This window comes from Benincasa hispida, chromosome 1 (genome assembly GCF_009727055.1).
Source record: "Benincasa hispida cultivar B227 chromosome 1, ASM972705v1, whole genome shotgun sequence".
Taxonomy (NCBI): domain Eukaryota; kingdom Viridiplantae; phylum Streptophyta; class Magnoliopsida; order Cucurbitales; family Cucurbitaceae; genus Benincasa; species Benincasa hispida.
Genome location: NC_052349.1, coordinates 30841441 through 30856923, shown reverse-complemented (window position 1 = coordinate 30856923; position 15483 = coordinate 30841441). Strand labels below are relative to the sequence as shown.

Genomic DNA, 15483 nt, shown 5'->3' with positions numbered 1-15483 from the left:
CCATGAATTCGTTCTAAAAATGCAAGTGATTCAGTCCTCATTTTGACTAGTAATGGTCGAATGATTAATTTGCCTTGAGAGCAAGCATCAATGACAATTCATTAGATTGAAGAATCTTCTGACTCTTTAATGGATACCCATTTGAATTCTCAATAATTCTTCTCATCATTATAGACCCTAGCTAACCTAATCTGTCATGTCGAATTATAAATATGTCTGGATTCATAAACTTCGGGTTTATTGTTGAATATATTTCAATTACGCATATATGAGTATAATATAATAAAAAAACATAAAGCAGACAACTCTTCCAATATACGTTTTTCATATGAGATAGTAGATGTGATATAAAAATACTCCATATTATTCTTTCGATCAGTCTCAATATGATAACCATTGCAACGTATATCTTTAAAATTAAATAGATTTTTCTTTGATTGATTAGATAATAATGCATTGTCAATTATAAATTTTGTTCCTCTAAGCAAAATAATATTTGCTTTTCCAAACCCTTAAACTAGGTTTGCAGAGTTTGATATTGTATTAAGTTTTGCTTCCAGCATTCTTAGTTTGGAAAAATATTTTCTACTTGTAAGTATTGTATTGTAGTTGCACTGTCTGCCAGACGTAGATCTTCTTTACTCGTTTTTAAGTCAGTCAACATATGAAAATGACTCATGTTTCTTCATTAAAAGAAAATAATTACAATAAGAAAAACAATATTTAGAATATACAAAGGTTAACATCTACTAAGAAGAAGAAAAAACATGGAGATGAATAAAAAAAACAATATTAAGTCTAAATATTTTCAAAGTCAAAGGAAACACTTGATGTTCTATCAATTTTGCCAATTTTCTCTTTAGAAGATTCAAAGAAGTCTGTCACATCTAAATTTGTCGTATGAGATGGGTTAAATATGTCATTATCCTAGTATGCAAAATTTGTTTCCACATTTTTCTCTTTCTCTTTCAGAGATGCTTGATATAGATCAATTAAATGTTTTGACGCACGACAGGTATGTGACTAGTGCCCAGTCATTCCACATCAGAAGCATTTATTTTCAACACTTTTCTTTTTTTTAACTCTTATTTTGTGGAGCTTTTCCTTTGTGATAATCATTTTGCATGGTACTTTTGAAATTGGAATGATTAGAACGACCACCACAAAAATAGTAATTATTTCTTCCTCTGCCACGGTCACAACCTCGACCACGATTCTTAACATTCACAACATTCACTTCAAGGAATGATGTTGTTCTAGTTGGTCAAGATTCATGATTCTACGTTAATAACTCATTATTTTATTTGGCCACGAGAAGTCATGAAATTAGTTTAGAATATTGTTTAAAACTTTTCTCTCGATATTACTGCTGCAAGAGCATATTTAAGACATGAAATGTAGGAAATTTCTTCTCTAACATATCAACATCAGTAATTTTCTCTCCACATATCAACAATTTTGAACTGATTTTAAATAATGTGAAATTATAATCACTTAATAGTTTAAAATATTGTAGTTTTAAATGCATCCACTCATAATAAGCTTGATAATGAATAACTATTTTTTTTATGATCATACCTTTCTTTCAGAATTTTCTACACGATACGAGGATCTTTTATTGTAAGACACTTCATTTTCAATCCCTCGTAGAGATGATGATGAAGGAAAATCATAGTTTTTGTTTTATCCTAACTGGATGTCGTATTTCCTTGTTTAATTGTTTCTCTCAAGTTCATAGCATCCAGGTGGATTTCGCATCAAGCACCCATGACAAATAATTATTGTCATTAATGTCAAGGACTGCAAATTCTATTTTCATAAGATTTGTCATGAAAACACTATCATAAAACATTGTATTTATATTAGAAATTTAATATATATTAAATATGTAAAATAACATTTAATTTATTAATTATAATAAAGAGGAAAAAGAGTCGACCTACCTTTAGGACCTACCTTCAGTAGGGGAAGCGACATGAGCTCGTGCTGATAACGTGTTGCAAAACTCAGGAGCACAACGACGCACAACTAAAACACGGATATGGAGAAAATACAATATAATAATAAGTAAATATACTAATAAAATATAAAATAAATAAATAACAAAAGAAGAATTTCTCCAATTTTTTCACTCCTTTTGGTTTAATCCCAATGTATGTGTATCCACAAAATCCACAAATGACTACTAATTTATAGGGAGTTTTGACAAGTAGGAAATGACATAATTAAAATCTATGCATATGTGGTTGAATGACACATGCATAACATTGTGGTAATGGAAAAAATGACATTTGTCATTGGACGCATCTAACCCTTATTTACAATATTTATAATAATCTTTATTTTAGTCTACTTTAATCAATAAATGAAGCTCCCATAGTATTGAAAAAATTTCCGGTAAATGCAAACGGATATTCCAAGTCATAATCTACGTGGACTGCCACGTGATCAAGATCAGATCCCCCAACATCTCCAAACGGATAAGTCAGGCAGAGCGAGGGAGTAGAAGGGAATTCACTTTTCCAAATGGCCACTTTATCAATTCCACTCTCTCAAAATGGTTTCTCTCGCAGGTTCTTCTCTGCAAAACGCCCACAAATCATATACCCTTTCCCCCATTCTCTCCCCCGTATCACCTGCTCTGGTAAGTCTTTCTTCGTTCTCTTCAACTCTAGTTTTCTGCATTGATTTACTCCAATAATTGCTCCACTCAGTACCCTTTTGTGGGTTAATTTCGTTAGAATTTAGAGGGAGCCGTTTTCATTTCTTCTCTGTTCCTGCCCTTTGATTGCCTGTTACATCTTGTTAGGCTTAGGATCAAGATGTTGGTTCGCCAAATTGGCTAATTCTTTCATTTGGTTCAAAATTTGTAAAAAAGAATTCTTGCTTTTCCATACCCTGAAATGTTCTTAGTGGAATATAAATTAGGGGGTGTTTGGTAAGATGAGTTAAGTTATTAAGTCTCAGTCAGGGAGAGTTGTTTAATCTTGAGTTATGAAACATGAGAGAGGAAGCAAAAAAAATGAAATTTCTCGATAAATATGCAAAATACAACAGTAAACACTGTTGAAGGTGGTAGAGTTGAGTTATTTAATACTGACTTTATATGTCGATAAACGGTCTCTTAGAAATCTTCACGACGTAGAGGGAAATAAATATCATGTGGATTGGATATTAACTGAACCTGCAACTAAGCATTATGAGTTATATTTTAATGGAGTTTTATTTGCCATGCCATTGTGTGCTGGACTTACAGCTACTAGGAATGGGGCAGAACCGAGAGAGAATTTGCCGCCCTGCAAGCATATCAGTACTGTAGCTTGTGGACTTCTTGCTGTTTGGACTTTGGCAAATACCTCTCCTGTGATTGCAGCTAGTCAGGTTAATAGCATTTTCTGTTGATTTATAGTTTATACTTTAAGGTTGGTATTGTAATAGTTTGTATCATAGATAAATTTTCAACTATTTGGAATATATTGATATAATCAAATTTACTACATTAATCCATCAACTTTAAGTCCATGACATTTTACTGTATTATATTGATTAAATTTAAGTTATGTATCATTTTCTGTTGATTTGTAGTTTGTATTGATTTAACAATTGACAAGACTTTTTAGAATAATGAATTGCTATCCAAATTTATCGTGATGTTTGGGTACATGAGCGGAAAATTCGCAAGTGCCATTCTGAACTCACAAATTTGCATTTAAATTTAGGCTTAAGATGTAAGAACTAGTTTCTCCATCATTCTGAGCCCACATCCCTTTCTATCTGTTCTACAATACCATGATTATAAGGCTCTTTCTGATAGGATAACTTGTAACATTTTCCTGATTCTAACTAGAATTCAGTTATTTATTTCACCAGTTGACATACAGTTCATCGTCCTTCAGATACTCTATTTTCTTTTTTTTCTTGTTATGTTTTTCCTTTTATTATCATGATTGACAAATGCTATTCACTCTGTGTCAAATGTCAAACAACTCATAACATTTTACTTCAAAAAAGGAATCTGTTGATCTCATAATACCTGGGACTTGCAGAGGCTGCCTCCACTGTCAACCGAACCCAACAGATGCGAGCGTGCTTTTGTGGGCAACACAATAGGTCAAGCAAATGGTGTCTATGATAAGCCAATTGATCTTCGTTTCTGTGACTACACAAATGAAAAAAACCAGTTAAAAGGGAAATCTCTTGCTGCTGCATTGATGTCAGAAGCAAAGTTTGATGGTGCAGACCTCTCTGAAGTGGTAATGTCAAAAGCTTATGCTGTTGGAGCCAGCTTCAAGGGTAAAACTCTCTCTTTCTTGATCCCCACTCCAATAGGGAGGTGGGTTGCTAACAAATCTGATCCCCACTCCAATAGGGAGGTGGGTTGCTAACAAATCTGTCATATTCTAGCACGAACTACTCATTAAGCAACGGAGGACTTTCATTTTATATATTGGCTTAGGATATGTTTGGAAGTGATTTTTTGTCATGTTTGAAATCACTTTGAAACTCACTCAAAATCAATTCCATGTTTAATTCTACAATTTTAGACACATTTTTTATACTATTAGAATTGATTTGGAATGATTTAAAAATATTTTACAAATGATTTTGAAAATGAAAAAAGTGATTTTAAATTTTGAAATCACTTCCAAAAAATATTATTAGTTTCTAAATTCTCTTTTCAATACTTGGTATGGTACATAGACAAAATCCACATGTTCAACACATGCTAGTTTATAGAGTAAAAATCCCAGGCTCCAAAACTATTTTTGGAATGTGGATGGTCTCATTTTAATTGTTAATCGAATGGAACATAGAAAGATGTTTCATACTATGTTCTCTTCATGTGCTTCAAGTAAATTGATGGGAAGCCAAAAATCATTCAAATTGAATAATAAGCTAGGAAGCACAAATACTTCTAATTGTGCAAAGAATCGGTATCAAATACGAATACGATATGGATACGTCCAGATACATGATAGATATGTGTCTGATACGTTATTTGAAATATCTGATGTTTTATTTTTTATTTTTTATTTTTATTTTTTAGATACGCATATCTGCTTCCAGATACGTGAAGGAGATACGTGGGTCAATTTTTTTTTTTTCAAATTTAAGTCCAACCCACAATCCATTTTATTTTAGTGCATATTTAGGAGTGATTTTAAAATCATCAAAAATCATTTTTTTCATTTTTAAAATCACTCGAAAACACACTTTTAATTACTCAAAATGAATTTAGTTTTCAATTTTACACTTTTAAATGCAATTTTCATATCATCAAACTTAGTTTTGAAGAATCAAACATATTTCACGGTAATTTTGAAAATGGCAAAAGTGATTTTTACCATTTTAAAATCACTTCCAAACATAAAAGTCCACTTAATTGAGCAATCCAAAACAAAATAAATTAAAAATGATAAAACATAAAAAAAATTTTAAAAAAACGAAATGTAATTAAATCTTCATTCTTCTTTTTTATCTCACTATTTAAATCATGATTCACACCCATTCATTATTCAATCTTCATCTTCTACTTTTTTCCTATCATTTACTCTAGTTGCTCAACAATCACTCGACATTACTGGATTTTTTTTTTCAAGTTTTCACCCTCTTCTTGAATCTATTTTAATCTAACTTAAAATAAGTATTATAACGTATCATCGTATCGTATCAAATCTGTATCATGTATTCATACATTTGTCTACGCTGATATTAAGAAGTGTCATATTTGTTGACCTATTAAGTTGTTTGTGAATGCCATAATTGATCCTAAGCTGGTCAGTTGTGAATGCCATAGGTTTGCTAAAACTTTATGAAGTACATGTTTTTTATTTGGGACAGTTGCAAATATAGTAATTAGACTTAAAGTATTAGTAGATATAACACAATGCAAATGAATTTACAGTATAGCAAAATTTAGATTCAGCTCTCGGAGTCTATCAATAATAGACTATATCGTTGATAGGAATCTATCATCGATAGGAGTTTATCAGCGATAGAGTTTATCATTAATAAATTTTGTTATATTTGCAATTCTTTTAAAATGTTGCTATCTACTTAATTATTAGCCTTAAAAGTGTTACCCATTACAATTACATTTCTTATTTTATGAGAGACTCCAAGAATCCTGGAGGAAAAAAAAACTCACAATATGGATTCAAATATCATGACAAAGTTGCATATTGCAGGTGTTGATTTCTCAAATGCAGTTCTAGACAGGGTAAATTTTGAGAAAGCCAATCTACAAGGAGCTTTGTTCAAGAACACTGTACTTTCAGGGTCGACATTTGATAATGCTCAACTGCAAGATGCAGTTTTTGAGGACACAATCATAGGCTACATTGATCTTCAGAAACTTTGTGTAAATCCAACTATTAGTCCTGAAGGAAGAGCTGAACTGGGCTGTCGATGATTGATATAGTTTCAATACTTTCACTATATGTATTCTATAAACAACTCGATTGTTTTGGTAAGTAATACATATTCAAAAATCAAGAGAGAACTCCCTCCAACTCCCGTTGAAGCACTATATGCTGTGCGGTTTTTGGATGGTACTGAATTTGATTGGAATGAGTTGAAATGAGTTAGAATGAATTTGGATTCAAATCCGATGTTTGATTTATTTTTTTTAGTATAACAATTGTGAGGATAGGGGATTGAACATTCCACCTCTAAGATAGAAAGTCACACCAATTAGCAATGAGCTAAGCTCACTTTGGCTCATGTTTGATTTGTTGAGTTTAGAGTTAGTCTAATCTCCAATCGATTATAATCCACATTCATTACAATTTGACTTATTTTACTACAATTCCCATTTATCATAATTCATATTTCTCTCTCCTCCCTTTTCAAGTGGGGATGGCAAAATTCCTCGTGGGGTCGGGTCCCCGACCTGATTGGGACAGGGAATCCCCGGTTTAACCGTTTAATCGAGTATGGGAGTCAAATCGGAGATTTAAATCGGGTCCCCGATCGGGGATGGGGAGGGGATCCCTACCCCGTCCCCGACCCCGACCTTGATTCCTACCCCCGTCCCGATTTTTTTTAATTGTTGATATATATATATACTAAACAGTAGCTGATGTGCTTTTTTTAATTTGAATTATTGAGTGTGTATATATATATAAAAAAAACCTATTGAGACAGTAGTGGTTTCAATTTTTCTTTTTTCTTTTTTTAATTTATAATAAAAAAAAATTTAAAAAAATAGTTATAACAAACTCCCCAACGTGGGGGAGTTATATAGGCTGTCTCTTATACACATCTAGATGTGTATAAGAGACAGGACGAGGATGGGGAGTGCATCCCTGCCTATCCCGACCCCGTTGACATCCCTACTTTCAAGCCCATATATTCTCTCCTTATGTAAATTTATTGTTTGATGAGACACAATTTGACTCATCAAACAATAAATTTGATTCATCAAATCGTTAGTCACACAATTTGATTAGTCTAATTTTATACTCTAACTCATTGAAATCAACATTATTTAATATGATAAATGTTTTTAAACCAATACAAGGTAGTTCCTAGATTATATATTTTATATTGCAAGTTAGTAGAGTGAAAGTCAAAATTAGATATCAAGACTCTCTGATATAAAAAGTTAGTATGAGCAATGAAATAGAAAGTTTTCTAATGCAAACTCAAATAACATGAAGGGATTTTTTTTAAATAGTCTAAAATAATAATAATAAACACAACAACCAAAACTAAACCTGAAATCCAAATACAACAAACTCAACCTCACGAGTTTCAATATTTCAATTCTATTGTAATTAGAATTTCAAAGATCATAATTGTATTCCACCGATCCAAATGCCCCCTAATGTTTTTTGTTTAATTGTTTTTAGAGGTTTTTTAAGTTTACTCTCAAATACAATATGCATTTTAAGTTTTAAGGAAGGTTGAGAGCATGATTTCTAAAAAAACAAAAAATAATATATAAGTTTTTCTACCTTTGATACTAAAGAGGCGCATCTAGTGTAGTGGTATCATAGTACCCTCCCACGGTACTGACCGGGGTTCGATTCCCCGGATGCGCATTATTTGTGTTCTTTTTTTGTTTTAGAGGGCAAATTCATTGCATAAATAATATCTTATAAAGCTCACTCACTATTCTTTTTGGCAACTGTACGTGGTTTGTATCAAATGAGTATTTGAACTTTTAAAAACGTCTAATAACTCTTTCATTTGTTAATTTTGAGTCTTATAAGTCATTTACTTATTTGACTTTTTTAGTTAAATCATTATAAAATGAAAGATGAACTATCGTTAAAATGTTTATTCATTTATCTATGTTTAGATTAATGAACATGATACAAGTGTATATTTAACTAAAAATTATAAACAGAGATGAGAGAACGTTTATGAAAAAAAAATTAGATGCAATTGGCATCTTTTATGTAATTCAACTAACACCCGATAAAAATGTGTCATGTGATACTTTTTATTTTTCTTTTTAAAAATAATGGTAAAAAGAGAGGATATACCGCTTAAGTTTGACCTAATCATTGCTCTCTTTATTCCAGGTTAGATCGGAAAGAAAACTCATTTGCACATGAAGAAAATGAAATGAATAATAAAAAGAGTAGAGAAAGTTTGTTGGGTTTTGAACCATTTTTCAGCTGCCATTCCACAATAGCATATGAAATTCCCTTGACAGATAAATTCGGTCCTTTCTTACCCAACATTCAACTGCCAATTGTTGTTCAAAGGAATCCTATGCCAAAATAATTGGATCATGTGAGAAAATTATTGGCCTGGCATTCAGAACCACTTTTGTCACCATTTTCTAGCTTAATTCATGTGTCTTTTGGTAATTTCAACCTCTCTGATTTCTATTTTATATATATGAAACCAAACTACATGAAATTGCTGGATATTGATTTGAGAGAGATGTAAAATTTTTGTTATCATTCTTGCAATGTTTCTTGCTCAAATGAGTATTCCAAACACAGCAGCAAATGCAAAATGGAAATTAATGCAACACCTTGCTGCTTGCTTCTGCGATGCTCATTTGGGCAAGAAATTTTGCAAGAAATGGAGGCTTGCTCCAGGCTTGAAGACTTTTTCACTTTTTATTTCCAAACTTTTTAGTCTTCATTCTCCTCATTTTCCTTTTTTATTTAATGTAATTAATTAGGAGATAGAAATGTTTTATTTGTTTTTTTTTTTTTTTTCTATGGGTCGTGTTTAGATATTTATATATATATATATATATATATATATATATATATATATAAGAAAGATAGGGAAAAAAGTGGCACAATTTTTTATTTTATTGTTTTTTATTTATTTGTATAGAAAGGAAAAATATGGGATAGGATGCCTCTAATCATTCCTAGAAAGATATTGGATTTTGGATGGATTTCGAACTTCAAAATTTAGAGAACTGATCGGGATAATCTTCTCTTTGCATGTTTTAGCATAGAAGAGACTAAATTTGATTGTTGAAAATTTAGGTCTATTTTATAAATATTTCGTTCTTCATTTTTTTAAATTAAGTTTTTTGTTTCAATTTATTATAATATTCTGCATCTTTTTTAAGGTTGTGTTTTTCTATGTCTAGAAAAAAAAAAGTACAAGAAAGATGTGGAAAAAAGTGGCACTATTGTTTAATTATTATTATTTTTGTGAGTAAAAGAAAGGAGAAGTATGGAGATAAACTGCACTTAATCGAATTTTGGATGAGTTTTGAGCTTTCAAAATTGAGAATTGATCTAGGTAATATTCTCTTGGCATGTTTTAGCATTAAAACTAAACAAGATGGAGAATAAAGAGATTAAATTTGATTGTGGAAACTTTAGGCTTGTTTTACAAATATTTCGTTCTTAATTTCTTAAAGTTAACTCTGTTTTTTTCAATTTATTATAATAATTTACATCTTTTTAAGTTGACTTGAATTGTTACTCAAATTTCAAACACAAAATCATATTTTTAAGTTTCGAAAATTTGGTTTGATTTTTTGAAAATATTGATAAAAAATAGATAACAAATCAAAAAAATTAATAATAGGATAGATGAATCAAATCGTTAACCTCAAAGTTGATGGTACAAGTACTTTATTTCTATTTTGTTATCTACTATTTTTTTTAATTAGGCTATGAATGAAATTATTTTATATAAAATTAGAAACGGAAAGGAAATAGAATTAATTTTTTTTCTTTAAAAAACTGTTTACCAATTGATTTGGTATTATGAATGGGAAGATGGCCGTTGCTCTCAGCCTCAGAATTGATTCCGCCATTGCCTAATATTGCAAGCGTAGTGAACGGTACTCCGTTCACCGTCTTCCCCAACCCTAGCCTCCCCTCATTTTCACTACTGTTTTCTCAATGGCTTCTCTGGACAATCATTTTACCCATCAATATTATTGCAAATCCCTCGATATCGAAAAGAAACTTCCCGATGCATTGGAACCCCACCTAGGGTTTCAATCTTTTCCGGTAATCGTCTTTTCCGGCACCGGTAAATGGGGAGGGCGGTGGCTTATGTCCTTATATCCACCGCCTTCGCCGCCTTCTTCCTATTTTCTCCGTCCAATTTACAAGATTGGAAGCATCAAGAACTAAGTCGTCGCCTAGGTTTCAAATTCCGAACCCCTACTTTTGATCCTCTTTTCGCAGAAATGGAAAGATTAGCAGAAGAAAATGCGATTGGAGTGGAAAATCAAAATTCTGCGAAGCGAAATCAGGTTCGTGATGATTGCAAACATTATTACGATGAAGGGAGTTTGAACATTTCCTTGAGGCTGCTCGTGTTGTTTCCTTTGCTGGATCATTCGCCAAAAGATGGGGCTATCAGTTACGAGGAGTTGAGCGATTGGATTACTGGGCAAGCCATTGAAAGATTGAATTACAGAACGGGCAAACAATTGGCGTTCAATGACAAGAATGGAGATGGCGCTATTTCATTCCATGAATATCTGCCGCAGTTCACAGAGGAAGATATTGGTATGCCTTTTCGTTTAGAATGATATTGATTGTTCAAGAACTTCCCATTTACTGATTTAGAATGATAGATTAAAGCCAAAAATAATACTGTTTTTCGGTCCTTTTAAGTTTAGATTAGTCTGTTTCAAAATAGGTAAAAAGTATAACTTAAGAATTCAAAATATTAAAATTTTAAAACTTAGGGAAATAAATTAAAATTAAACTCAGAACCTATCAACTAACAAGTGTAATATTTTGAAATTTGGGATCAAATAGAAACCAGGGAAAATTGACAAAATGCGCTCTTTCAGTTTTAATTTCTGAAAATGGACCAATCTTTTATTTTTTCTTGGATCCCTTATTATGAAGATGATGTCAGCGTATAGGTAAAGTTTCTTTTATACCTTTTATCTTCCTCAATTTTTATCAACATTCTTCCAAATTTTCGCCAATATTTTAAATAAAAAATTAAATTGTTTCACCCAACTTTATTTTATCTACTTCTATCTTGCCTTCATCATTGGGCCGGGCCGATCCAAGCTTGACCCACGTTCAAGGGTTTAAGGTATTATTTAGGCTTGAATCGGACCGACGCAACTTTCAATTGTCAAGTCCATGACTCGACCCGTAGTCTTGGATTTTTGGATCAAAGTTTTAGTCGAAAATTTGGATCTATCTGTTGGATTAGTCATTTGAATATTAATTATTTAAAGATATATATAGATATATTTTAGATTTTCTTAAGGAAGTAATATTAAAATTTATTAATTTCGTATTTTATTTTATTTATTACTTTTTTAATAAAATTATTAATATTATATTGTTTTGTTTAGGGTTTAATTGTCTTAAAAAGTTTTATTAGTTTTTAAGATTTTAAAATTTTACTGTTAACTAAAAAGTATGATATATCTAAGTACATTTAAAAAAAAATTAAAAATTTAATTTTTTAATATATAAAATGTAATAGATGGAGAATTATACATATGCACACATATTTGAGTTGGTCTAATGACGGCCTGACGGACCGATCTCTCAAATAGGACGGCCCATAGGCCAGATCGATTCTTAAAATGGATTTGGACCGGCCTTTGGACTCTATCACAATAAAACGGAAATTTTTAAAACAAATTTCTGGTTGTGATATAAAAAATTGATATCGATGAAATAAAAGAAAATTTGGTAAGATTTTTTAAAAATAATTATTTCAATAAGAACTATTTGGTTTAATAAAAAAAAAATAAAAATATTGTAGAAACAATATAGTAAAGGAAAAGAAAGTCAGGAAATAAAAGCAGAAATCATGAATTCCTATCGAAATATGCATCCGGACCAAAATCTCAATCGAAATTCATCAATGTGGACCGAAATCTCGATCGGAATTCATGAATCTCGGCCAGATTATTTTTTTAATCTAGGTTTCTTTCTCTTTCTAATCTTTCTAAAAAAGACGTTCAATTGATTAAAAGTTAAAACCTTTTTTTCAACTCTCAACATTTAGATTTAAAAACTCAATTTTTACTAAAATTAATTGAATAGTTAAAAAAACTTAACCAAAAACTCAAATTCAATGGACGAAGAAAATTTTGAGTAGAGGTAAAGATGGAAATAGTAGAAATTTAAAGATTGGACCCTAACAGTGGCATTTGTGACATTTCCTCTACTATAGAGTTCCCAAAACAATTTTCTTAAAAATAGGTCCACTTTCAAAATTGAAAACTCAAATGGGCCATTTTTGTTAAATTTTCCTTGAAACTGAACCTAAAATCTGTCGGAACCAAAAAGGTAATTATTTCCTTAGATCATAACAGAGAAGCTAGATTAATAAATAAAGAAAAATACCATTCAACTTTGCCCCTTTATCAAAAATATTTATATTCTTTAAAAAATGGAAAGAATACAGTTGACTTTTCATTTTAGGCAACCACTCTTGTGTAAAAACAATTTTGTTTGGAAAATTAGCATGTGTGATAGTAACAAAAACACTATCTTAGATAAAGGACATATTTAGACATGTCCTTTCATCCAATATTCTAACGGTTTGTCAAATGGGAGTTTTGAAACATCAGGGTAACATTATAATTTTAAAAAGGATAGGGATATTTTTTTAAAGTAAGCGAAAAGAAAGTTGAAGGTATTTTTGGTTATTTATGCTATTATTTTCTTGGTAACCACACACATTGTGGGACTGAAATAAAATACCGTATGTAAATTATATGAAACAGCAAGAAATGAAACGGGGTATGGAGAAGCTGGATGGTGGAGAAAGCAATTCACGAATGCCGATGTTGACCAAAATAACTTACTAAATTTTGATGAACTGAAAGAGTAATGATCTTCCTCTTCCAAAAACAAAGGTGTACTTTACTATTTTTAACCTTTTATTTCTTGTATTTTCATTTGCAATCATTTTTGCCCTGTACCCCTGTAAATGTGTCTCAGACTCAGTTTTTTACGTTAATTATCCAATTAACAATTAAATAATATAAAATAAATTGATGTAGAAAACTGACATGATGTTACTGGTTACTAGTACTACCGACGTTACTAGTTACTAGTACTACTATACTGACTCTTATTTTATACTTAAACAAAGGTGTACTTTACTATACCTAATAAGGGGGTCTCTATAGATTGAACCCTTGACCTCTAAATGAGACTATGTCTTCTTTTTTACTGCATTTTAAGAAGCACGGACACTTTAGTTTGGTTAGCGTATCTACGCTGGACACTTAGACACTCTGACACTTGTTGGACACTTATCAGACTCTTGTTAGTGCAACAAATGTGTTAGATATGCATAGAACATTTGTTGAGTAGATTAAAAAAACACATATGTGACAATAATAACAACTTTCGAGTGTGAAATACATTAAGCATAAATTTTCTTTTGGTATAAAAATGATATATATTTTTTAAAATGTATATTTTACTAAACGTACCCTTATTGTATTGTGTCCTAGATTTTTAAAATATGGCGATCATGTCCTATCCTTGTCTTGTATGTATCTATGTTTCTTAGTCCATATTTTAGGTCAACTTTCAAGTTTCGGTTTATACTATTTCAAGTATAGTGTTGCAATTTTTGAAACAAAGAACATTTATTTTTCAAAAAATTTAGCATATATTGTTTAACTGGATAATTAACTGTAAAGACTAAAGCTGGATATGTTTATAAAAGTAGCTTGAGTCAAAATGAAAGGATGAAAATACAATGGATGAAAATGTTAAAGAGTGATAAAGTACGCAAAGGAGAAATGTTATTTTAATTTGAAACTTGTGTTTCCTGACAAAAAAAAATATGATATGAGATATTTGTATCCTGCAGTTTCCTGCACCCAGAAGATAGCAGCAATTACCGAATACAAAACTGGCTGTTGAGACAGAAAATGAAGTAACTTTTTTTCTCCATAGTTATTGTAGCCATAAACTTTTCTCGATCTTCATAGAAATGGAAAAACCAAACCATCATCTTCTGTTTAATTAATATGCAGTCGCATGGACCATGACAGTGATGGAAAGCTCAGTTTTGATGAATTTCTTCGCCAAGCATATGGTATATACAAGAGCTATATCGAATTCGAAATGCAAGGCGAAGACATACCAAGCGCTGAAGAGAAGTTTGATGAGCTTGATCTCGACGAGGACGAGTATGGCAATGCATTTGTTTGGTTTGATTAATGGCAGTGAGTCATTTTTCTTGTTAATATTTTTCATTTTTGTGCAGGGTATTGTCAGTGGAAGAATTAAGGCCATTGTTCCAGTATCTTCATCCTGGAGAAGTGTCTTATGCTCAACATTACACAAGTCATTTGATTAATAAGGTAATTAGTAGTTGATTTGAAGGGATTAAGAAAAATCAAACTTAAAGATGATTGAAGAAAAGAAGTGAATTGATGTGGTAATTAAAATGAACACTGCAGGCTGATGACAATAAAGATGGCTACTTGACACTTGATGAGATGCTTAATCATGACAATGTTTTCTACAGCACAGTATATGAAAATAACAATGGCGAAAGTGAAGACGATTATCATGATGAACTTTGATTTTATTTCTCCCTTTTTTGAAGCTTAGGTTTTAGATTCCATTTGGTGGGTTGCAGGGGAGGAATTGTGTTAGGCTGTTAGGCATTTACATTTTACTTGAAGAATATATTAAAAAAAAGATTAATTTTGGATTGGATTACAACTTTACTAACCCAGTCCTCTGGATTTTGATTCATTTTCAACCAGGAATTGTGATAGAGAGTTCCTGCCCCCATTTTACATTTTTTTTTTCAATTTCATTTATTGTAATTCTTTGTTCTTTATTGATTTTTTTTTTCGAATCCTTTATTTTGTTTATAATTCCTATTTTATCTTTTTATCTTTTTTTTTCCTCTGAAATCAAAACATCTTCTTGTTCGTATTATTTTAATAGCAAAATTTTAGTCCAACCCATATATTCTTTAACAATGGATTTTTTTTTTAATCTCTAACTTTTGCTATCTAATGAAACTTTTGGCCTGAGGATTGGTTGCAAATATAGCAAAATGTGCAGTCGAATCTAA

At 31.1% G+C, this 15483-nt stretch overlaps 2 protein-coding genes and 1 non-coding gene across 3 annotated transcripts; all 3 read left to right on the top strand.

Moving 5' to 3' along the window:
• The first annotated feature begins 2487 nt into the window (after positions 1-2487).
• Positions 2488-6622, top strand: LOC120075826 (thylakoid lumenal 17.4 kDa protein, chloroplastic). Its single transcript, XM_039029555.1, has 4 exons — positions 2488-2644; positions 3257-3381; positions 4047-4293; positions 6189-6622. Exons 1-4 carry the CDS (start codon positions 2527-2529, stop codon positions 6410-6412), a joined length of 714 nt encoding a protein of 237 aa, XP_038885483.1. The 5' UTR covers positions 2488-2526; the 3' UTR covers positions 6413-6622.
• Positions 6623-7974: 1352 nt separating this feature from the next.
• TRNAG-CCC lies at positions 7975-8045 on the top strand. The gene has a single exon. It is a non-coding gene; the product is annotated as a tRNA-Gly (tRNA).
• Positions 8046-10125: 2080 nt separating this feature from the next.
• Positions 10126-15177, top strand: LOC120071993 (calumenin-B). Its single transcript, XM_039024423.1, has 6 exons — positions 10126-10955; positions 13157-13259; positions 14260-14325; positions 14426-14581; positions 14659-14755; positions 14855-15177. Exons 1-6 carry the CDS (start codon positions 10475-10477, stop codon positions 14978-14980), a joined length of 1029 nt encoding a protein of 342 aa, XP_038880351.1. The 5' UTR covers positions 10126-10474; the 3' UTR covers positions 14981-15177.
• The last annotated feature ends 306 nt before the right edge of the window (positions 15178-15483 follow it).